This window comes from Sciurus carolinensis, chromosome 12, assembly GCF_902686445.1.
Source record: "Sciurus carolinensis chromosome 12, mSciCar1.2, whole genome shotgun sequence".
Classification (NCBI taxonomy): Eukaryota; Metazoa; Chordata; class Mammalia; order Rodentia; family Sciuridae; genus Sciurus; species Sciurus carolinensis.
Window position 1 is genome coordinate 81,342,286 of NC_062224.1, and position 23,837 is coordinate 81,366,122.

The window sequence follows — 23,837 nt, forward strand, 5'->3', positions numbered from 1 at the left end:
GCTCTGCTCTGAAGGCACTGGTCAGTCATTGAAGGCTCAGAAAGATGGAGTTTGGTGATGAAATCAGTGTCTTGGAAAGATGAGCTTGACTTGGTAATCTGGAGAAATCTAAAATGACTTTAAGAATGCATTCTATTCTCTAGTGGCCCTGGATGGAGGGGACGATGCATGTGAAGAGTTAACTTGGTTGCCCTCAGAATGTTGACAGTGGTAACTACCAGCTTTGGTTGAATCTCCACATGGCCTTTAGCTCACCTAGGATGGGAAGTGCAGGGAGCCAGAGTGGGGTCCATGTGAAAAGCTCAGCATCCCTCACACAATTTCTACAGACCATTTCCATCTCTCAGTTACGGTGGCCCAGGCAGCCTTGACCCCAATTTTCCCACCACTGCAGCCTCTACAAGTGTAAGCTCTAACTAGATGTGGCCTGCTGCAACCCAGCCTCTCCTCCCCTGCAGTTTACTCTAAAGCCCTCTGACTTTCCATGAAATGAAACAGAGGCCCCAGCTGTGGTCATTGTGATCAGAAGCTTCATGTACCACTCCCCACCACCACCTGCCATTGGCCTCTGCTGAGGCTCCTGCCTCCTTCATCCCCAGCAGCCTCCACCCACACAGAATGGACTGTACCAGTGGGGAAGGAAGCTTCACTAGCATCAACCTTTGGATATTCGAAGTCATTTCAGGAGGCCCAGAAGGGAAAGCGAAATTGTGGTGGTATCAACAGTCATAACTGTTATGATAGTAAAGGCCATAGTAGTTCCAGTGTAGTAGTAGTTAACAGTGATTATAGCAGAAGCAATGGATCATCTTCTGATCCATTGTTTTCAACTGGAATAATATCTTCCTTTATAAAAACTCCTTTTATAAATGCTGATGTGTTCCTAGCCTACAGTGCAACTGGGTCACACTACAAATAACCCCAACCCTCAGTTTGGGTTCTTGGGAGCTGAGTTCTATGAGATTTATAAAGGAGTTACTTTCTCCTATGGACCATATGACCAGGCTTAGGCAACATTTGAATAGACAAAGTTGTATTGTGTCACCTCCTAACATTCTCTACTCCCTCTCCCTCAACCCCTCTCTGGTTAGTCCCTCTCTCTTCCCCTCTGAGTGACTCCTCTAAGCCCCTCATTGAATCTCTGCCTTCTGCCTTGTTAACCAAGTACTCCAGGTGGCCTACCCTCTCTCCACCCACCCCAGCTCACCAGCCAGCCCTGCATGGAACTCAGCCTCTGGGTCAGCAGACTGAAGAGGCTCCTACCTCTTTTCCATCACTCCTTTTCTCCCTCCAAATTCTAAACTCCTTGGATCTCTAGAAGTTCCTGGTCATTTCACAAAGGATTTCCCAGCAAAGGTAAGAGCCAATGACTGTAATTTGGGTCTCTAGCTAACAGGCACTTCTAAATTGGGAATGGCCAGAAGATTCTTTTGTACTCTTTGTTTCTGTTCTGTGGATCTTCAGGCCTCTTGCTCTGTGGGGCTTCCTTTGTGGATCTGGGACTCTTCTGATTCAGGGCGTATGGGATGTGAGTGTTCGTCTATAATGATCAAACGTCCTATTTCCAGTACTGGGCATTCCTCTATGCCTTCTCTCCTTTTCCTAAGAAGATGTGATGGAGGGGTGGGAAGACTTGGATGACTCAAAGTCTATAGCTGCTGACAAGCCTTAGGACTGAAACAGCTCCCAAAGTGGCCTCATCATGCTGTCATGGGGATCCAACACCCCAGGGTCACCACCACTAGGAAAACATCATCTGAGTTCCTCAGATGATGAGGTGAGCCAACCCACCCCCAAAAAAGATTCCTGCCCCTCCAAGGACATCAAAATGGCACGAACATTTTACAGTACAGTGTGGATCATTTCTTGAGAACGCGAAAATCCTTCGGAACAAGATATGAAGTGCTCTCTAGGGTTTTCCAGTAATATTCTTTCCTCCCTGATACAGTCAATGTGAAAAATCCACTTCCGGAAGGTGGTCACCTCCCTCCCACGTCCTCACCACCCCCAGCCTCGCTCTTGAGGAAAAGGCAGCATCATGTTCTCTCGCTGAGCAGAGGCCCCTCCGGTTTCCACTGCTCTCAGCACGCTTGACTCACATCGAAACTGCAACCTCAAAGCACTGGGGGCCAGGATGGCGAGAAGGAAATACAGGTGAACACACGCAAAAGCTGCCTGAGGAAAAGGTTTTGTTTCTCTTACAGAATGGCACTTCCAGGGCTGGGCAGAGCTACCAACTGGAAGGGACTGAAGGGGCTGGGCTCGCGCTGACCTGGGGGTTTCGGCAGGAGGGAAAATGCGCATCAGAACCCCAAATGCCAACTAACTCTTGCCAAGGGGAGTTGTCAGGGGAGGGAGAGGCTGTGTCACAAAATTCTAGATTTGGAAAGCATCTTAGAAAAACATCAGAAAGCAAGCAATAAGAAGGAAGGTGTCTCGGGTTTCATGGTACAAGGACCAGGACCAGAAGCTGGGTCCTAAGTGTGCCAGAACTCCTGCTCTGGGATTGCTTTCTCTGTCCTCCTGCAATGCCCTCAGGCCATCGAGAGCATTTTTTTATGTTAAGTCTTCACGTTCTCAGATTCATCCAACTCTCGCAGTTGAGCATTCTGACATTAAAAAAACAAAAAAACAAAAAAACGCAGCACTACAACTCAGATGGACTAACTGCCGTGTATCAGAAGTTCATTTATGTACTTATGTGCACTCAATATTTCTATCACGCCCTGCACAACACAACAGGGCCCATTAGCCTCCCGGACTGCCTAGAGATACTGCAGCCCAGACAAGCTCAGTAACTTACCCCATGCCACACAGGAGGCAAGGGGTAGAGCGAGGCTGCAAATTCGGTCTGACCCCAGGGTTCACCCACTTAACTCTGCTGTACTGCAAAGAGAAGCCCAAAGGCAGGCACTCTTGTAGCTTCCGGTAACAAAACACTAGGATCCAGGGCAGGGTTGATGGCAGCGAAGTGCGGAAGCAGGCCTAGCCTTGGTTCCCCAAGCAGATGAGGTCTCCCGCACAGTGCTCAGCTGTTTTTTTTCTTATGAAACTAATAAACTGATTATTTGATACTAATTGACAACTACCCTCCTGCTTGAAGCTCCTGACCTCAAGGTTCCTACAAGAACAATCTAAGATCACCCCAAAGCCAAGGCCCAAACATTCTCTCTAATTATTTGGAGGAATACTATTTCTTAAAAAGCACTGATGTGATCATCAAAATAAGTATTAGAATCTTAGAAGGTTTCCTCGCATTCATTTAGCCATTTAATGATATGTCATTTTGAACTATTGTATAAGGTCGCCCCTCAGAATAAAAGGAGAGAGAGAAATGGGAAGGTGGAGACTATAAATGGAAGTGGAAAGTAAAGTTTCAAAGGCAATGGAGCCCCTGCAGAACCTGTGTCCCAGCCCCTAGAGCGTGTCACATATCTTTAAAAGGCCAGATTTTCTTCAAATACTCCAACCAAGTGGGGCCCTGTGACCCACGTCTCTAGTTCCAGTGGCTCAGGAGGCTGAGGCAGGAGGATTGCAAGTTCACAGCTAGCCTCAAACAAAAGCGAGGCACTAAGCAACTCAGTGAGACCCTGTCTCTAAATAAAATACAAAATGGGACTGGGGATGTGGCTCAGTAACCAAGTACACCTGAGTTCAATCCCAGGTAGCCCCCCCAAAAAGTGCCCCCCAAAATATATTGCAGCAAGCTAAATAAAGGAAAGGATGTGAGAATCCAGCTTCATTGATCAAACCAGATAAAGAGATTGGAAAAAAGAAATGTAAAACATTGCCACTCTTTTCACTAAATATATTTCAGTTGGGAAAATAGTTACATCTCATTTTAAAAATAGATTGTTGTGTGTTAACATGGAATGGGTTTATTATTGTTCATGACTCTAAATTGATGTCATAAATAGATTTTTTTTTAATTTTTCAGTTTTGGCTTCTAATGTGATAAAAATTGATTAAATACAATCCATATAAATAAAATCTCTTTGTGGGATCCTCAACAATCTAAGAGTGTCAGGGGTTCCTGAAACTACGCAGTTTGCTGACTTAAGGAAGAACCCAGGACACTGCTGGAGACAGCTGCACACACCCACCTCCCACCCCCTTCTCCCTTAGGTGAGGACCTAAGATTGGCAGGTGTAGATGACATGGTCACATGGTAGAAGCAGCATGAATCCAGGGTAGGGGGAGCACCTGGATCTTCACATGTAACTCAGATGAGCATCCAGAGCCCACCAAACGCATGCCTAACTCAAGGAGTTTGGCTGAGGATTTAGAGTCGGGCTTAAAAACAAGTGGCAGAGGTAAGGATTTAGAGTCGTTGGTACATTTTAGAGATCAAGGTCAGAAATGGGAATGAGGAAGGGAAGTGCCCCACACTCTCCCCTCAGACTTTGGTCCCTACGAGAGGTGGGTGTTTTGGCAGAGAGAAGGACAGATTATGCATTTTTAACACAACGGATGTCAGGCCTCAGGGACAAAATACAGTAAAAACACTTTTCTTTCTGAAAATAGTCTAAGCTTGACTATTTCCCTAAGATAAAAAATACCTAAGCAGCCCTCACCCCCAACCTCATTTCCTAGACGCATAGCCACACACCCGCGAGAGCACTCTAGAGTCACCATCCTTGGGTGGAAGGAAACTTTGTTTTCACAGACTTTCAACTTCTCCTCACCACCGCAAACCCACACTCTACACACATCCTAGACAACCCCTCTGTTGTTGGTGCAGGCCTGGAGAATTCAGTGACTTAGTACTTTCTAAGTCAAGGAATCCGGTACTGACTAGAGAAAGAGAATGGGGTTCCAAGTCCTCCTTTGCCATTGATCCTCTTTAGTACCTGGGAAAGTGATTTTCTTCCCTGGGTCTCTGTTTGCCCATCTGTAAAACAAAGAGTATGAATTAGATGATGTCTAAGGCCTTCCCTCTTCCGGCATTCCACACACAGGACATTTTTAACATTCTCACAACCATGGGAGATTTATAACACGTGCTTAGAAGAGCGCTAACCCATAACCAGATTTAAAAAAAAATTTTAAGAAACTGGAAAAGCTATAATGGGAATAGGTATAGTTCATGAGGATAGCTGTTTCTCCCAAATGGATTCATCCTCTACTTTCTAGGAGAAGGAAAATCAACACACATAGCCAGGTACTTCGGGCTATCATCAAAAGTTTGAAAAGCACATGGTCAAGTCATTCAGTCCTTCACCAAATATTTAGTGAGACCCTTGGATATGCTCAGAACTGTGCTAACTACTGGGTAAACCGTGATGACCACAAACAGACATGGGCCCATGAGCAAGGTGTTCTGAGAAGACACGCACAGAGGACATAACCTAGACTGGGAAATCAGGAAAAATGCCTTTGAAGAAGTAGTATCTGAGCTAAGAGAAAAAGGATGAAAAGAGGAAGAAAGTAGGAAGGCAGAATTACAGGTGCAAAGGCCCTGTGGCTGGAGAGAGAGTGGATTATTTTTTAAAAAAGAAAAAAGAAAGGCAATGAGGGATTGCAGAGGGAAGTGGAGAGCTGAAGCAGAAGTGATAGGCAGAATCTGATGATAAATGGAGTTCTAGACAGTATTAAAAATATGGGTTCTTATTTTACAAGAGAAGGAAAGTAACAAGGCCTTGAAGGTTTTAAGCAGAAACAGAGGCATGATCAGACTGGTGTTTGGCAATGATCACCCTGTCTACAACACGGAGAACAGTTTAGAGAATGGAGATTAGAATGGCGATTAGGCATTTATTTTTGAGTCCAGGAGACGCACAATGGTAACTTGAACCAGATAGCTGTTGCTGGTGATGACCGAGACTGAGACAAGTGAAAAGATTAGAGAAATGTTTGTGAAGCCAGGCATGGTGGCCCATGCCTAAATCCCAGCCTTTGGGAGGCAGAGACAGGAGGATCACAAGTTTGAGACCCATCTCAGAAACTTAGGCCCTAAACAACTTAGGTAGACCCTGTCTCAATATAAAAAATTTAAAGGGCTGGGGGTGTACCTCACTGGTAAAATGTCACTGGGTTCAGTCCCAGTTCCAGAGAGAGAGAGAAATGTTTGTGCAGAAAATTCTGGAGGCTCTATTAACAGATCTGAATAGAGCAGCAGAGGGCAGGGAGGAACCAACAAGCTACTTCTAGTGTGGGATAGAGGTTTCTTTACTGAGTTAGGGAGCACCAAATAAAGGTGAGACCACAGAAAAAAGATGATGACTTTAGTCTCAGGTACAGAATCAACTACGTCACTTGGAGAACCACTGCAAAATGAAGATATGGGACCCCTTGCTCAACATTATTGAGAATTTCAAGACAGTGAGTGCAGAGCAAGGGTCCCTTCTAATCACGGTACCCTCTGTGACCACAAAAGTTGCATGCCCACTAAGCCCATCCTACTGGCATGTGCCAGGTTTGAGGTGCCAGTCATCAAGACTTAGGTAAACTAAAGTCCATCAGAGGAACAGTTCTGAAGCTGGGAGAAACAGCACCACCAACTCAGGTGTCCATAGTTATCCTAGGTAGCTAGCCATGGGGACAGAGAAACAATATCTCTGACTTCTGGGTGACCAGTAATAACACCTAGTGTCCTGGTCCCTGATAAGTCTAATTTTTTATATGAGAAGTTACAGGACATAGTGTTCGACCCTTAAGGAAAATCCAAATTGCTCGATCTGGTGCCACAGTTGCACAAAGGGGAATTCCACATGGGTTGTCCATAGATCAGCCCTTCCGCTGTGGTTTGCAGTGTCTGACAGCCACAATCCTCGGAAGGTCACTCAATCCAGTTTGCATAGCCCTTGCTTGATTTTAAGAAGGGTCTAGCCCTATCTTGGGTTCTTCCTGAAATGCTACCCCACCAGGTCTTTATTCTGAAATACCCTAATCACAAGGCCCAAGTTAGAGAAGCCCAGAGGAGAAAACAGCCCACAGACCACCTGGTCCCCTGACCCCCAATCAGCCAAACTGGGTATGTGCAATGTTCATGAGATCTGTTGCAGCAAAGCACCAAGAAAGCCTCTGCCCAATGAGCTGAGGAAGATTATTCAAGGGAGGACTAGAAATCTCAAGTTAGTGAAATGTTTTATGTCCTGGGTAAGAAGAAATGAAACTCCCATTATTGGTATTTTTTAAAAGATAAAAAATAAAAATAATGGCAGCTAGGAGCCAAACCCCAAAAGGGTTTGGCATCAGGAAAGTCGTCTCCCTTTCGCCAAGTGGTCCTATTGCTCTGCTGAACCCTGAATCCAGCAAGCCAGGAATCTTTAACCTTCCCTTTGCAACTCCAATGCTGCCCCACAGGGGTCCCATCCTGGTCCCCACTCTTGGATCTGAACTGCAGACTTGCAGGAAGATCTGGGGTGACTATAGCAACATGGCTGCCATTTTGCTGAGCATGCGGGTGGATTCCTTGTAAGAGCTTGTGCATCGTAGACAGGACCCTTGAAATTCTATTCATACACACACACACACACACACACACCAGCAAGTCTTGTCTGCCCAATTCCACTACAGCCAAAATGGAGACACCTACTGGGTAGAGCTTCCCAAAAGAACATTAGGATTTCCTGGGCTGATGTGCCTTTGGACTCAGATTTTATCACCTCCCTTCCCTCTGACATCTTGCAAAAAAGGGTAAGAAAATACAAAGGAAGAAAATCTGGATCCTGGATGACATGAATGTGATACCAGTCCTGGACTACTGGCCTCTTGACTTCTTGCTGGGTTAAGACAGAAAAATAAAATCCCTTTCTTTTTGAAGTGGAATTTTCTTTCATTTGCAGCTGACTACAGAAACTAGGGAATATTTTGGAGCAGGAGCAGGAGAGAAATATTTTCCCTCCCACAACCTTTTTTGAGTTCCCAATGTGTCTCCACTGGAAAATTTATTTGTATTTAATTAATGGGCATTTCTTAGACACCTGCTAGCCATTTGGACTGGAGGGCAACAAGACCCAGGCCACTTGCTGCCAAGGAACTCACAGTCTCATGAGGGACAACTGGGTCCTCTGGAATTCACAGAACCAAATGGCACCCAGCCTGACGCTCCAGCCATCCACAAGTGCCTGCTCTCTCACCTCCTTCCCTACATGGGCTCTTCCTATATAGAAAAACCCAAATTTAAATCTCCTAACTTGAGATTGTTGGACATTATGATTGAGATGTGGCTATGAGTTTGGAATTTTTCCCAATGCATCCCAGTGACTTTTCATATGAACAGATGTCCTCACAGACTTGAGATCTGGGAGTTATCTATGCTGTTCTTGATGTTTTGTCAGTGTAAGGGCACAGGGTCTTAACTTTTCAATGTTCATACTTATCCCTTGGTATTAATATTAGAACCTAGATTGTAGGGAATATAGTACCTTCATCGGCAAAATAAGGACTTACATCAAGGAACTCACCAATGGCTATTTCTGTCCATTTGGATGATGAAATTTTGACATGGGAAGAGCTAATTAGTTGAAGTCAGCAGGGAAGGATCTACTACCCAACACACACCTGGAGATAATTGGCTATGCCTTTTTCGAAACAAAGAATTCAGATCCTAAATGTAGCCCTATTTAATGGGTTATGGATTACAGAAAGATACAAATGGCTTTTATACATCTCCTTTCTCCCTACCATCTTCAGCACAAGTGTATATTTACACATACATCTCAAATTATAAGAAGAAAATGTAAGAGATGCTGTCCGTCTCCCTGAGTTGCTATCCCTGTCCCTCTGAGTACCTGAGTCCAGACCAGCCTCTTTGGTGTCAACCTTCAGCCTTGGTTCAGGCTCACAAGGCACCCTGCTATGCCAATCTCAAGTGTACTTGGTTCCTTCTATGGGTCAGACTTGGTATATAAAGATTAATAAGTAAAGTTCTGCTCAGGAAGCGCACAGCAGTTGGGGCAAGATAAGAGTGGCGCAGGGTTGTAGATTTTGCAATGAGGTAAGCACAGGCTCTGTGGGAAAAAAGGTAGGAAGGGATCTATGCTGCCATGCTGTGGGTCAGGGAGGACCTCACAGCCTTTCCTGGAATCAGGGACTCCCGGCCTGTCTGGTCTGCAGTGTTACATTTGTACCTAGAACATGCAGCGTAGAAAGTGGGGTACTCCTGCGGGCTAAACCAAAACCCAGAAAACCCAGAAGCCAAGAGGGAAGGAGAAAGGTGGAAGGCATGGGGAACCCCAGTCCTGGACCCTTCCTCTCTGCCTACTGACAGCTGAACTCAGTCCAGTAGAAATCTGGCAGAAGCAGTGATTCTTCAGTTAACTCCATTCCCATTTCTGGAAGACTCTTCCTCCCTTGGCAATGGTTAAGCTTCTGCATTGACACTCCCCAAAGGGTTGAGAGGAGAGGCCACAGTCCCTGATGCTGATCCATAAGCAGCAGTTACCCCAGCAGTTAAGCCTCTGGTACAGGCCGGGACCCTCTCATACTTCCTTCCTGCTCACTCCAGACTGACTGGGCCCAGAGTGTCTCTCCTACTTGCAGACGCAGAACACAGCACCATCAAAGATGCCCAGTGCTGAGGCAGGAAGGGGAGGGAATCCCAGAAACCTTGGGAATGGCCTCCACCTGGCCTACTTGTTATTTAAGCACAAGCCCCCTGGCAGACAGGACAGACATGGCTCTCCCCTTGGAGCAGATGAAAAACAGATAAAGGGAGGACAAGTGATTTGTCCTGGAAAAAAATCACTTGACAAAGCCAGGACAGAGCCCAGACCTCCTGGCCTCAGACTGATCATCTTCCAAGTAATTGTGTAAACTGGGGTGAGGGAAGCTCCCGTGGAAGGGGGAGGTCCAGGCACATCAAAGGAGCCCCCGGACTTTCCAGATATCTTCAGCAGTTCTCATGTCACTGCCCTGATCCTTCCCAAATAAAGGTAGGACGACATTCCTCACTCTAACCCCAGCTGGCTGCTCTGTTCTTCCCTGCCTTGTGCACACACGCATGCACACAGGCACTCACACACACACATGCACAACTAAGACTGAACTACTATGGCTTTTGGGGGAAGGGGCAGAGAGACAGGGAAAAGCAGGGAGAAGGCCTCTGTCCAGCATTCCATGGAATTCTGACTCATTTTCTTTGTTATTTCTACTTCTTCCCCGCCTCCACCTTTCAAGTTCTGGAGTGCAGCATAGAAGCCTATGACTGAAAGAGACACTGGCCACACCCAGAGGCACATGTCTGTCATCCCAGCAACCCAGGAGACTGAGGCACAAGAATCGCCCAGCCTGGACAACTTAGGGGGAACCTGTCTCAAAGTAAAAAAATAAAAGGAGCTGGATATGGAGTTCAGTGGCACAGCACCCCTGAGTTCAATCCCCAGCACAGCAAAAAATAAATAAGTAAATAAATGAATAAAATGCAATTCACATTGAAAAAAAAAAAAAAAAAACACCTGAGGACTACCTCATCCAGCCTTTCATTTTTCATGCTGGGGACAATATAAAGAAAGGTGCCTCCCTCACTCAGCACCCAGGTAACTGTGTGGGTGACAAGACACCTCTGAACCTCAGTTTATGGTTTACTTACTACAAAAGGGAGAAGCCAAGGATCATGGGGAAAACAACCTGATTGGCACTTAACAAGCTTTGGGGAATGCAGACCACTCTTCCTCTTCAAGAGGTTGTCCTTGAACATGACATGAAAACAGTTCAAGGTTATTTAAGGAAGGGAGGATATTTAGCCCACTTCTCACTTTGACTTGGGAAAACTGAGCCCAGAGACCTAAGGCGACTTCCCAAATCAGCAAGGAGAAGTCCTGGGTACTCAAGCCAGGTTGAGGGGGGATCCAATTATTTCTCAATCCCAGTATATTCTGAAATGGTCAATGTGTCCACGTCATTCTGACCTAGGAACACGCGAATGGAACTCACAGCTGTGGGCCTCTGCACACAGAACAGCTGTTCTCCCCAGGAAATTAACTTTTTTTTTTTTTTTTTTAATTGAGAAGCTGAAAAACTATGTTAAAAAAGAAAAAGCCTATCCTAAAAATAGCTAATGAAGAAGTTAATCTTCAACCAGTCCTTTTGCTTACAATGCAAAATTTAAAAATTTTGAGTTCAACGAATACAGATTGGAGAGGTCTAGGAAAGGGAGGGACTTGAATGAGAGAAAAAAAAAAAACCCAACTTTGCCAGGAAATTGGAGGATGGTGGCTTCATAAATGGGCCTCACAATATAAAAAGGGGTCACAAGAGAAGGTCTACACATCAGGGGCTTGCTCTTGCAAAACCAAACCACAAGGCAGACTTGCAGAAGAGGCAGAGTTCCGCCATGCCCAGCTCAGCGCTGCTATGCTGCCTGGTCCTCCTGGCCGGGGTGGGGGCCAGTCGAGGAGAAAGCACCCAGTCTGAGGATAGCTGCACCCATTTCCCAGGTGGCCTGCCCCACATGCTTCGAGAGCTTCGAGCTGCCTTTGGCAGGGTGAAGATTTTCTTTGTGAGTATGTCCCTTCTTTTTTCCCAGGACTGCCCTGAGGAGGCATTCCTCTTTCTCCTCCTCCCCTTCCATCCCTAACACCCATTCCCCCCAAACCTAAATTCTTCAGACAGTCCCAGACCAGGCCATGCCCAGCTAATGTGGCAAATCTGCAGGAAAAGCTGCCTAGAAGGTTCATAAATGCGTTCTCTCCTCTGCTCAGAAACTTTCTATAAGATTCCATGGAGATGGATACTTTATTGACTGGGAGGGATCAAGAAAGGTCTGATTGGAGGTGAAAATGCTCCACTTATGCTGTGGCAAAATGACAGAAATTGCCTTTGCTTAGAGAGTCACCGGAACTTGACAACTGAGGGTTGGGACAGTACTTTGAGGGGAGAAACTTGCATTGGGAGAAGTTTCCCATTCCTGGAGTTTTCTCAGAACTGGAGCTGGACGTCCTCAAGGGGCAGAAAGAAAAGCAAAGAGCAGAACAGGAGAAGGGAATCAAGGATGAAAGAGTTGACAAAAACTGGCTCTGCAGGAAGACCAGGACTGAGTCCAGCTTCTGCCTTCTCTTCAAAATCAGTCAGATTTTTAAAGTAACTTGATCTGGAATGGGAGGACCTGATTTAAGCATGGGTTCTGGCACCATGGGATACTGTTTTTAAAACTCTCCTTTTAAGAGAGGGTCACTCGGATCACAACTTGAAAACTCCATAAATAAAAGGGCATGGGAAAGACATGCATTTCAGGCATTTTCACGCTCCTTCTGTTCTTACAGCAAACAAAGGATCAGCTGGACAACATGCTGCTAAGCCGGTCCTTGCTGGAGGACTTTAAGGTGAGAGCCAGTGGGCAAGGGAGTGTGGGGTGTGATTGAGGGAAGGGAGACAGGGTGGCTGCAGACAGCTGGGGTCCCCTTCCCTCACTGCAAAAAGGAGAAGTAGGAAGATCTTAACTCAGCACATCGCAGGCAGCCAGGGACTTCCAAAGGGCTCTGTCTTGGAGGGGGGGAGGTGGCTGGCTAAGGAAGGTCCCTGGGGACCAGGGTGTCCTCTGGAGCTAGCGGCACCAGCCCTTCCTCCCAGTCATTCCCACTCTTTGGCGCCTGCCCATAGGGTTACCTGGGTTGCCAAGCCTTGTCGGAGATGATCCAGTTTTACCTAGTGGAGGTGATGCCCCAGGCGGAGAACCACAGCCCAGACGTCAAGGAGCATGTGAACTCCCTGGGGGAGAAGCTGAAGACCCTCAGGCTGCGGCTCCGGCGCTGTGTGAGTAGCAGACCTGTGCATACCACCTCCCGTGACCTAGCAGGGTTACAGCCAGAGACACACAAAGACCTAGATTGGCAGAGCTAGTGGTGAATTCAGAAAGGTGCCCAGAGTCAGATTTCTTGCTCATTTCTCTCTGAGCAGGGTGTGGGAGTGAGCGCTAGGCATTTACATGTGAAGATTTGCACACAGCTTTCCTGTTATTTGTGAGTCATTTGTGGGTTATTAACTACGCCCCTCTCTCTTCATGAAAGGGGCCCAGAGCTCAGTCAGGGCTCCCTTGTCTCTTTGGACCTAAGCCTCAGCTCTCGAGAAGGGGAAACAGCACTCACCTCTTCTCAACCTTCAGAAACAAGTCTCTTAGTGTGGCACAAGTGGCTGACAAGATTTCCCCAGGGTATTTTAGAAGGGCCGGGGACTATGGTCCCCAAACAAATGTCTATGAATAAATCTCCCAGATAATTTATTTCTCCAACTGAAGTCTGCCCTCACTGTTGATGGTTTGCTAGTCAATTGGCAAGTCAATGTCAACTTGCTGGACAGGGCTAGGGAAAGGAGTCGGTCCCATAGCTGGAAGTGTCTCCACTTCTCACTTAAAAATGTTCCTCAGTGTCTGGGATTAAAAGAGAGAGATGAGAAAAAGAGGCAGGAAAAGGAGAGAAGATACTCTTGTGTTCTGGGAGAGGAAGCCCATCACCTGGATTCTCAAGCAAACCGGAGACAGACATTTCATCTCCCTGGTTATTTCTTCTCTATCCCTTGAGTAGTGGGTTGTAAGACTGAGGTAGGTTCAGTTCTCCCTGGAAGTAGGAGGGGTAGGCTTTCAGAATGAATCGGGTCCCTTCCTCATCATACTAACTTGTCCCCCAAGTGCCATGGACACAGGAGCCAGGGCCATCAACACTTTCTCTTTTCTTCTGCAGCATCATTTTCTCCCCTGTGAAAATAAGAGCAAGGCAGTACAGCAGGTGAAGGATGCATTTAGCAAGGTGAGCCTGGGTGGTGGCAAAGAGGGTTTGTGGAACACGAACTCTGCCCACTCCTCAAGGGCAGAGGGTGGCAGGTGCTGGGCCGGACTGTCCCACACTTCCTTGGAGGGGGTGTGGGAACCTGAGAAATGGGGTGAGCTCCTCAGCCAATGAGGAGCTACCGCCTCTGTTCTGTTTGTTTTCTGTGAAGTGTCTTTCGGAGTTTCTAAATGACTGTCTTTGCAAGCTTTCAGCTTGGACGGGTCAGCCAGCTTACGAACAGAGCAAGCTAGGGGTTGGGGAGAGTGATAAAGGAAACAGAAAGTACAGAAAGTAGCTCGTTGGGAATCCAGGCTGAACCCACACGTGCAGGAAGCTGACACGCACCTGTGCTCATACAGACACACCTGGGGGTTCAGCCTGGATTCCCCCAAATTCAGAATGAGCAGGACACAGAATTCTTACTTATCTAGAGTTGGTTCAAGTTCACTTTCCATCTGCCCCTCATACCTCTCAAAGTGCCTGAGAATATTAACTCCCAAACCAAATGGGGTTTCACACGTCCAACTGCTGAGAACCTCCTAAACCCTATTTCCCAGAAGCCATGTGGTCTGTGCCTTTTTCATGGGCTGGGAACAGTCACTGGGTAGGGCTGCAACATTAGGTGGCTCGAGTCCCCTGACAGGTGAAAGAGGCCAGACAGGGTCTGCTTGATCTCCTAGTGGGAGAATACAAACATTAAAAAAGTTTCCTATCCCTCACTGTCTTGCTTTCAAACTGCTTCCTCTAATATCTTTTCATCAAATTCTGCATAAGTACTATGTGAACACCTGACCTTTAAAAATGTTGAAAACGCACCATTTTGAAAACCTACTTTTCAGAGTAGTTGCAGTTCTTACTGCCTGCTGGCCTGTGGGGGCTGAGGGTCAAGGCATGGTCCCTTCCCAAGGCAACTGGGCATATCCTTGGTTGCCAGGTCCGTCCCCCTTCACCTTCCAACACAAGACAGCAAGAACCTCTGCATCCAGGTTCCTGCCCTTCCAAGCGGAGAGGCCCCCTTAGTCTACCAGTAGGTTTTAACCAAGTGTTCCTTATCTCCCTATGTAGCTTCAAGAGAAAGGCATCTACAAAGCCATGAGTGAGTTTGACATCTTCATCAACTACATAGAAGCCTACGTGACAACAAAGATAAAAAGTTAAAACATCCAGGATGGCATCTCTACTGGACTCTAGGTTACAAATTGGAGATCCCCAAAGTCTGGTTAGGGTTCTGAGCTAACCAAACCAGCTCCTTCAGAAACCCTGCTGCACCTCTCTCCTAGAATATTTATTACCTCTGATACCTCAGCTCCCATTTCTATTTATTTACTGAGCTTCTCTGTGAACTATTTAGAAAGAAGCCCAATATTATAATTTTTTCAGTATTTATTATTTTCACCTATGTTTAAGCTGTTTCCATAGGGTAACACCCTATGGTATTTGAGTGTTTTAAGAGAAATTGTAAGTTATATAAGGGGGAAAAGTGTTACTTGGGAAACCGATGGTAATTTCCATCACAAGTATGACTACACTTTCTAGCCATTGAGCTATTTTCCATGGTCTCCCTCTGATTTCTCTTGTCCCCGGACTCCGGGCTCCTGGAGTGCTGCAGAGACTCTTACCCTCTTAGGAAGAGAAACCAGGTAGCCCTTTTGATGATTAACCTCCCAGCATCTCAGAGGGATTCCCCTGACCTCATTCTCCAACCATCTCATTCTCAAAAGCTGTGGCTAGCTTGTTATTTATAGCAACCTAAAGTTGGTTCTAATAGAACTCAGTTTTAACTATAAGTAATTCAATTCCTCTGGGAATGTTATGTTGTTTATCTGTCTTCACAGCAGATTTTAATTTTGAATAAATAAATGAATCTTATTCAAATCATGTTATGGTGTCATTTGACTCCTGTCTGACTAAAGCGGTTCCCCCAAGCTTCCAAGAAACAGAAGAGAAGGGGTGAATGAATTGTACATTCCGGAGAAAGGAAGCCAGCAACTTCTTTAGGAGAGAAAGGAGGCTCCAAACTTGATCAGGAGTAAAAGCTATTCTCACTTTCAAAGCCAACAGCAAGACCACCTTGGTCTTCCCATAATTCAGTCCTTTAAGGTGTACTCCTAGGCTGGGGCTGTAGCTCAGTGGCAGAGCGCTTGCCTCCTACAGGCGAGGCACTGGGTTCAATCCTCAACACCACATAAAAATGAATAAATAAAGATATTATGTCCATCTACAAGTATTTTTAAGAAGTTGGGGTTGTGGCTCAGTGGTAGAGCACTCGCCTAGCATGTATGAGGCACTGGGTTCAATCCTTAACAATGCATATAAATAAATAAATAAAAATAAAGGACCATCAACAACTAAAAATAATATATTATATTAATATAATATATATTATATTTTGTAATATAATATGTTATGTATATGTTTATATATATATTAAATGATGTACCCCTAACTCCTTAAGAATTATGCTTTCAGAAAGATTATTTTGTATATACTGAGATCAGAAAGATAGGCAAAAACGTTGTTTTAGTTTTTTTTGGTTTCTTCAAGCTCCACAGGGCCAGAGTTCTCCTGAGGATTAACAGAAAGTGCTAACTTGGCTCCCGGCCCTAGGAGATAGTTCCAGTACACAAAGTTGGTTGTTATTGGTAATAACAATGAAAAACTCCTACCAAAGCCTCTTTGAGCTGAAATCAGAGGCACCAGGGCTGGATCCAACAGAGTAGAATGTAGGCCCCCTGAATAGGATACCCAGACTCCAGCAGCCACTCTTCCTGTCCCCTCCCTGAGCCGCCAGACAAATAGGAGCATGGCTTCTGACTGCGGTCTGCTGGTGGAGGGGGGAGGCACCCCGCTGGGGAAGCCCTACTCAAAGCCCTGTGACTTGGGAGAGAGAGGGGAAAGAAGAGGCTGAGTAAACACTGACTCCCCTCAGGCTCTGCCCAGGCAGCCCTGGTCGGAGAGGGTGGGAGCTGACGGGCTGTGGTCACTTTTTCAGTAAGACCTGACTCACTTCGGTTAAAGTAACCATAGGAAGGAAGTGGGAAGCATCAAAGCTGAAATTCTGAGATGAAAGGTTAGAGTTAAGAATGGAGGCTAGCAGAAGGTGACGGGGGAGGAGGGACAGACTCACTCACGAGGGCTGTGGCCTGGAAATTTAGGCAGTGAGGGCTCGCTGCCAGGCTACGCATGCCAGCATGAGGAGGAGCTGGCACTTCCTTCAGGGAACAGGCCTCTGGGGAAGCTACAGAACCAGTGTCCACAGCTCAAATTCCTGGAGCACCTCTCTTGAGTGTGTCAGTACCTGGTATATATTCATCCGACAAGTGATAGGGCATCATTACTGCTATTTTCTGTAGGAGGAAATATTAGTGCCATTTTTCAGAAGGTTCAGAAATGCAAGATTTTTTTCCTGTGTTTTGTTCAGTTTGTTTTTTTTTGGGTTCAATTACCTAACAAGCTATAGATCTGTTTGAAGTTCCAGTTTTCTGAACTGCTTTATTAATACAATCCTTTAAGCCATGAGTTGATTATAGACTAATCTCGTGGATCTCCAGGCTCTGGACTTCCTGCTTCTAACCTGTTTGTGTATATTACTGTGATACCTGATATTTATGCTAATGATGTGAACATTCATTAAAGTTATTTGCTGGTTACTTGGCTAAGGACTTCCTATCACTCTTTATTATCATGTAAAACTATGAGGGATTGTTTTAGTCAGGATTCTCTACAGGAACAGAATCAACAGGAAGTGTGATTATAAAAGGGGATTTATTAGATTGGCTTACACGACCAGAAGCGGGATAGTCCACAATGGCTGTCTGCAGCTGGAGAACTGGAGGAACCAGCAGCTGCGCAGTCCAAGATGCAGAAGTCCCAGAACAAGAAAGATCAAGAGTGCTACCCTAGTCCAAGACCACGCCTTCTGGAAACTACCTGGAGAATCACTGGCGGAGTCTGCTTTGGAAGGGTGAAGAAGCGAGAGTCTGATATCCTCAGATGATCCATCGATTAGAAACAGTGATCAAGAACCCTTTCAAGAAGAGCTGAGCTTGCATCTGCATCTCCTTCCTTGTTCTTTCAACTTTGATTCCTTCCTATTGGGCGGCACCTCCCATGCTTAGGGAGGGTGTCTACTTCAGTTCACTATCCCACATTCCAATCATTCTTAGACACACCCTCACTGACACACCCAGAGGCCTCTCAATCACCGGCATCTCTTAATTCAATCAAGGTAACAATTCAAATTAGCCATTACGGGGATTAATTATTAATATCTCCATTTTTCATATAATGAAAATGAGATCCAGAGAAGTTACATAACTTATCTGTGGTCATCCAGCTATTAAATGGTAGAGTTCATGATCTCAGTGACTACAATGAACTCCTAGATATCATTTTCAAATATAAATTACTACAACATTCTTCTTTTCTTATATAATTCTGCTGTGTCTCACTGAAAATTCAGATACATATTCTGGCACAGTGGCATGCATATTATTCTCCCAGTTTCTGGGGAGGCTGAGGCAGAAGGATCTTTTGAGTTCCAAAGTTGGAGACCACTTTACATCTCTTTTTAAGATATAAACTTTAGTATGTTGTATGCCTTTTTTTTTTTTTTTTTTTCTCAAAATAGTTGGAATTTTTCTTCTTTGACCTATTGGTTATTCTGGAGCAAGAGAAATACTGACATGGTTTAGTCATATGAACAACATGAAGAATGAGGAACTAAATGTAGCATAAAACACCATTTCTTTTGAGTTAATGATCTATTGCAATCCCCAAAATTTGACCACTTAAAATAATAAGCATTTGTTGTCTTGGTTTCTGTAGGTCAGGAATCTGAAGGTGATAAGTAATAGTTTTGTCTCAGAATCTTTAATGACATTGCATTGAAAATGTCAAGCTAGGGCTACAATCACTTGAAGGCTTGACTAGGAATGGAGGATTCATATTTAAGGTGGCTCCTCACCTGGCTACTGGCAAAAGGCTTCAGATTCCCATGGCTATCCCCTGGGTTCCTCTCCATTGGTTTCTTGAGTATGGGAACATCATGGGAGGTATCTTCCCCAGAGTCAATGATCCAAGGAGGACTAAGGAGGCAGTTAACAGCCTCTTTTATGATCCAATATCAAAAATCTCACATCATCGCTTCCGCCACATTGTACTTGTTAGAAATGGGTAAGTATAACCCACATTCAAGGGGAGTAGAATTAATTCCACATTTTTTTTAACTTTTTTTAACTTTATTTTATTTGTTTATTTTTTTTATGTAGTGCTAAGGTTCGAACACAGTGCCTCACATGTACTAGGCAAGCACTCTACCACTGAGGCACAACCCCAGATTCCACCTTTTGAAGGGTAGAGTATCAAAGAACTTGTGCACACATTTTAAAACGACCACACCCTTCTAAGAATTAAGAGGAAGTAGCTTTGTGCTGCTGGACTGGTGGAGGGGAAGGAGGACATGGGTAAGCCTCAGTGTGTATGGCCGGATCATCGTCATGGACACCACCACCTTTCAGGCCTCTCTTGTAGGCTGAGTCCAGTAGATTTACTTCTCTGAACTTTGAAAAAGAATCAGAATTTCTTCACAGGTGCTATGAACTGAATATTTGTGTCTGTTTCTCCCCAGTCCTCACCAAATCCATAACTGATATCCTAAACTCCCAAAGTGGAAGTAATTGAAGGTAGAGGCTCTAGAGGTAATTAGGTTAATGTGAGGTCATGAGGGTGAGGCCTTCATGTTGAAGTTAGTGCCCTTCTGAGAAGAGACACCAGAGAGCTTTCCCTCTCCCCTGCCCCTACTTTACTCTTCAAATGCACTCAAGGAAAAGGTCACATGAGCACACCTTGAGATAGCTGCCAGCTAAGAAAAGAGACTTCAGGGCGAAACCTACTTTCCCAGTACCTGATGGCAAACTTTCCAGCCTCTAGAACTGTGAAAAAAATAAGGTTCTGTGGCTAAGCCACCCAGCCTATGACACTTTCCTATGGCAGCTCAAGTTGACTAATATACCTGGTTTGGTAAAAGGACCAGATGGAATCTCAGGTGTAAAAGCATATATGTGTTTTGAATGTAGAATAAACAAACAAGGTTGAGAGGGGAGAGGGTCTGTGTACAACAAGTCTTTATTCTCTAAGAAGAGCAGCCACCTCATCTCCTCCCAGGTCTTCTGTCTGTCTGACTGAAGTCATATCTACTTTGTATGGAAAGAGAGGTTGTTTCATGCTGATCAAAGCTCTATTGGTAGCTATCTATTATATCTCTGATTAACAAAAATCAGAAAATGAAATTATTTCTTTAAAACTTTTTTAAGCAGTTGGGCATGCCTATAATCCCAGCAGCTTAGAAGGCTGAGGCAAGAGAATCACAAGTTCAAAGCCAGCCTCAGCAAAGATGAGGCACTAAGCAACTCAGAGAGACCCTGTGTCTCAATAAAACCCAAAATAGGGCCTGGGATGAGGCTCAGTGGTTGAGTGCCCCTGAGTTCAATTCCTGGTACAAAAAAAAAAAAAAAAAATATTTTAAAATAGAGGATCCCTGGGCAAAAGTAATGGCAGCAGTGCTTTGTGGTGAAAAGTCTCAGAACCACTGAATTAGATGACCTTCAAGTTCTGCTCAAGACTACAGTCCCTCATCTCAACCTATGAGTTCATCAGTCAACCAGGTCTGTTCCCACTTGACCCTCCTCCAGGACACATCCTGTGCCTGCAGAGTCTGATCAGTGATCTTCTAGGCAGCTGTGTAGCATCAACAGCTCCCTTCTCCCACCTGGGTTGAGCAGCCATGCAACCCTGAGCTTCCAGAAACCTCTTGGGCACCTGACTAGAGAAGACATGAAGGAAATAAAAGACCTGAGGAAAAGTAACACAGCTTCCCTCTTATTCCACAAGGATGTTGTATGCAGCCTCTCCAGGCAGATGGACCTTTGTTCTAAGCCCATGGCTGCCATTTGCCTATCAGCTGCATGACCTTGAGATGCCACCTACCTCAGTATTCTCCTCTGTAACATGTAGAAAATAATAATTCCTTCAAGGTGGTGATAGTGTAAGAAATAAAGCATGAGTACATATAAAGCTCCTGGCACAGAGTAAACACTCAATAAAAGTAGGTCCACCCCTTAGGCATTTGGGAAGTGCTTATATGGGACTAAATGGAAAGAGAGGTGTTTAAATCATGAAAAATAGTGGGTACACCTTGCACTTGTGCCAACCACTCTACCTAGACCTTTCCTTATAATGCCTTCTGCCTTCCTACCCACCATTTCTGCACAGAAAGAGAAAATGGTTCATCCTTGAACTTGGGAGAGAAAGAAAGGAAATAACATTTTTTGAGTGGCTACTTTCAATTCCCTAAAGTTGGTCTCAAAAATGCTTTGGCTTGTTGAAATAAAACAATATGTATAAATTACAACCACTAGAGTTGCATAAATCCAATGAATCCAATGAACTGCTTAACATGGATGCCTGATGGCCATTCAGAGCAATAATAGCTATACATAGCATTAAATATAGATTAGATTAAGTTTTATTTGATTCCAACACTGGACTTTGTTCACATATGTTCATTCTCCACCACTCTTGCTTATCTGAACAAGAATTCAGCCTATCCTGCTTTTTCCCTTACAATTATTTGAAAGGGGGAGGAGGTATTTTGCAAAGTCGTGAAGCTATTGCATAACTGAGCCCACATTTTGTCCAATGTACAATCCAGAATCTCATGTATATTTGAAAAAATCTTCCTGGATTACTTAGAGGAGGGGTATGTTAGCTTTGCATTGATGTAAACAAAATACCTAACAAGAACAACTTAGAAGGGGGGAAAGTTTATTTTGGCTTACAATTCCATAGGTTTAATCCATGGTGAGTTTACTCCATTTCTCTGGACCCAAGGTGAGGCAGCACATTCATGGTGGACAGGCATGGCAGATGGAAACTTTTCAGGACATAGCAGCAAGGAAGCAGAGAGAGAAAGGGGAAGGGGCTACAGGGCAAATGAACACTTCCAGGGCATATCCCCAGTGACCCAAGTCCTCTAGCCACATCCCATCTGCCCACAGTTACCACCCAGTCATTCCATTCAAGCTATAATAGATTGATTAGGTTATAGCTCCAATCTGAACATTTCTGCATTAACATCAGAACTTTGGAGAGATACCTCATATCCAACCATAATATTCCACCCCTGGCCCCCAAAAGCTCATGTCCATCTTACAATGCAAAATGCATTTAATCCATCTCTAAGAGTCCCATAGTCAATAGTTCCAGCATTGCTTGAAAGTCCAAGTCCAGAGTCTCATCTGAGACAGAAGGCAAGCTCTTAGCTGTGAGCCCCTATAAAAATCAAAATCAAGTTACATATATCCAATATATAGTGTCACAGAATAAACATTCCCATTATAAAAAGGAGGGATGGAAAAAAGGGATGGAACCAAAAAAAGACTGAAACCCAACTGGGAAAATGGGTCCCACAACTCCATATATAGCGTCTAGGACACATGGTGGCAAGAAGTGCTTTCCAAAGGGCTTGGGCAGCTACCTCAGTTCATGAAGTAGCTGTACCTCCTGGGATCATGACTGCAGTGGCCCCCAGGTATATGAACAGCTTAGCCTGGTGAAATAACTTCCTAGGCCCCCCTGTACAAGAAAAGTGCCCCTAGGATCTCTTCTCAAAGAAATTTTCCCTTCTATATCCTTGAGCCTGCAATGGATCTGATCTTACAAATTCCAGAGATGCTCTCAAGTCATCTTTTCAGTTGTCTCTGTGCAGAGTATTTAGCATCTCTTTAGTGGCCATAATCTTCTCATCAACCACATATTTCTTGGCCTCAATTTTACATGCACTTTTCTGGTCCAACTGCAAGTTTTTAAAATCCTTAAGTTCTGCTTTCTGCTCCCAATTTTCATAGTAAATGTGGCTAAAATATGCCAACAAAATCCATGCCACTGATTGAATGCTGTGCTCCCTAGAAATTTCCTCCACCAGATTAATTAGCCCATCATTTTTTAATTTGGCCTCACATAGTCTTGGAACATGGCAAAAATTTAGACACATTCTTTGTCAGAAAGTAACATGAGTGACCTCTAGTCCAATTCCCAATAGAAACGTCATTTCCACTTGAAATCTCATGAGCACAGTCCATATTCCTATTGGCATTCTGGTCTTCTGAGCTCCCACCAGAATCACCCATTAAGCTCTGCTTACAAAATTCTAAGACTACTCCATCCAATATCTCCAAACTTTTCCAAGTTCCTCCCACAAGTCAGCTCCAAATGTTTCTGAACCACACAGTTGGGTTATTCACAGCAATTACCCCACTTCTCGATACTAATTTCTGTGTTAGTCAACTTTGTACTACCGTGACCAAAACACCTGCCAAGAACAATTTAAAGGAGCAAAAGTTTATTATGACTCACAGTTTCAGGGGTTCAGTCCATGGTGAGCCAATGCCATTGGTCTGGGCCCAAGGTGAGGCAACACATCATGGCAGAAGGATGTGGCAGAAGGAAGTGGCAGACGGAAGCTGCTTAGGATAAGGGGAATGTGAGTTCCCCAAACTGACCCTACCATGACCCCTCTGCCAAGGCTGAATTAGTAATTTAGACCAGTATGCAATGCTAAATAACCAATCTGGTCTCCTTGCATAATAATCTCTGCATTCATATTGGACAGTGACGAAACCCAAATCTAAACAGACAGATTGGTTTCTCCCTGACTTCTTCCAAATCCGAGTTCTTCCAAGGTACACATTTATTCATTCAGAGCTTATTATTCTCTAGGTCCTATGTTGGGTGCTGAGAGAAAAGCAGTGAATAAGAAAGACATCGTTCTTGCTCTCATAGGTTTAATAACTGTAGCAGAAACAGATATCACAAAGTTAACTACACAATTTTATTTTAATTGTGATTTTTTTTTTGAGACAGGGTCTTATTATGTTTCCCAAGCTGGCCTCCAACTCCTGTGTTCAAGCAATCCTCAATCCTCAGCCTTCTGAGTATAAGCATGCACCACTGTACCTAGTTAATTATGATTTATATTAATGAGAAGCGGGAGATTTAACAAAGCAACTAACCTAGAAGTGGGAGATTTTAACAAAACAACTAACCTTCCACGAGAAAGTGACATTCAGCTGG

The 23,837-nt window shown here is 44.7% G+C and overlaps 1 protein-coding gene across 1 annotated transcript; it reads left to right on the forward strand.

Annotated features, from left to right (window-relative positions):
• The first annotated feature begins 11,212 nt into the window (after nucleotides 1-11,212).
• Nucleotides 11,213-15,575, forward strand: Il10 (interleukin 10). The gene is made up of 5 exons (XM_047521070.1): nucleotides 11,213-11,443; nucleotides 12,207-12,266; nucleotides 12,544-12,696; nucleotides 13,620-13,685; nucleotides 14,772-15,575. The coding sequence occupies exons 1-5, from the start codon at nucleotides 11,279-11,281 to the stop codon at nucleotides 14,862-14,864; spliced, it is 537 nt and encodes a 178-aa protein (XP_047377026.1). The 5' UTR covers nucleotides 11,213-11,278; the 3' UTR covers nucleotides 14,865-15,575.
• Nucleotides 15,576-23,837: the final 8,262 nt, after the last annotated feature.

What these genes read in the sequence shown, in the direction of transcription:
- Il10 (XM_047521070.1), top strand. Translation starts at nt 11,279, where the DNA reads ATGCCCAGCTCAGCGCTGCTATGCTGCCTGGTCCTCCTGGCCGGGGTG. An exon ending in GGCTGCGGCTCCGGCGCTGT is followed by an intron (nt 12,697 to 13,619) that starts GTGAGTAGCAGA and finishes TTTCTTCTGCAG; the next exon opens with CATCATTTTCTCCCCTGTGA. An exon ending in TGAAGGATGCATTTAGCAAG is followed by an intron (nt 13,686 to 14,771) that starts GTGAGCCTGGGT and finishes CTCCCTATGTAG; the next exon opens with CTTCAAGAGAAAGGCATCTA.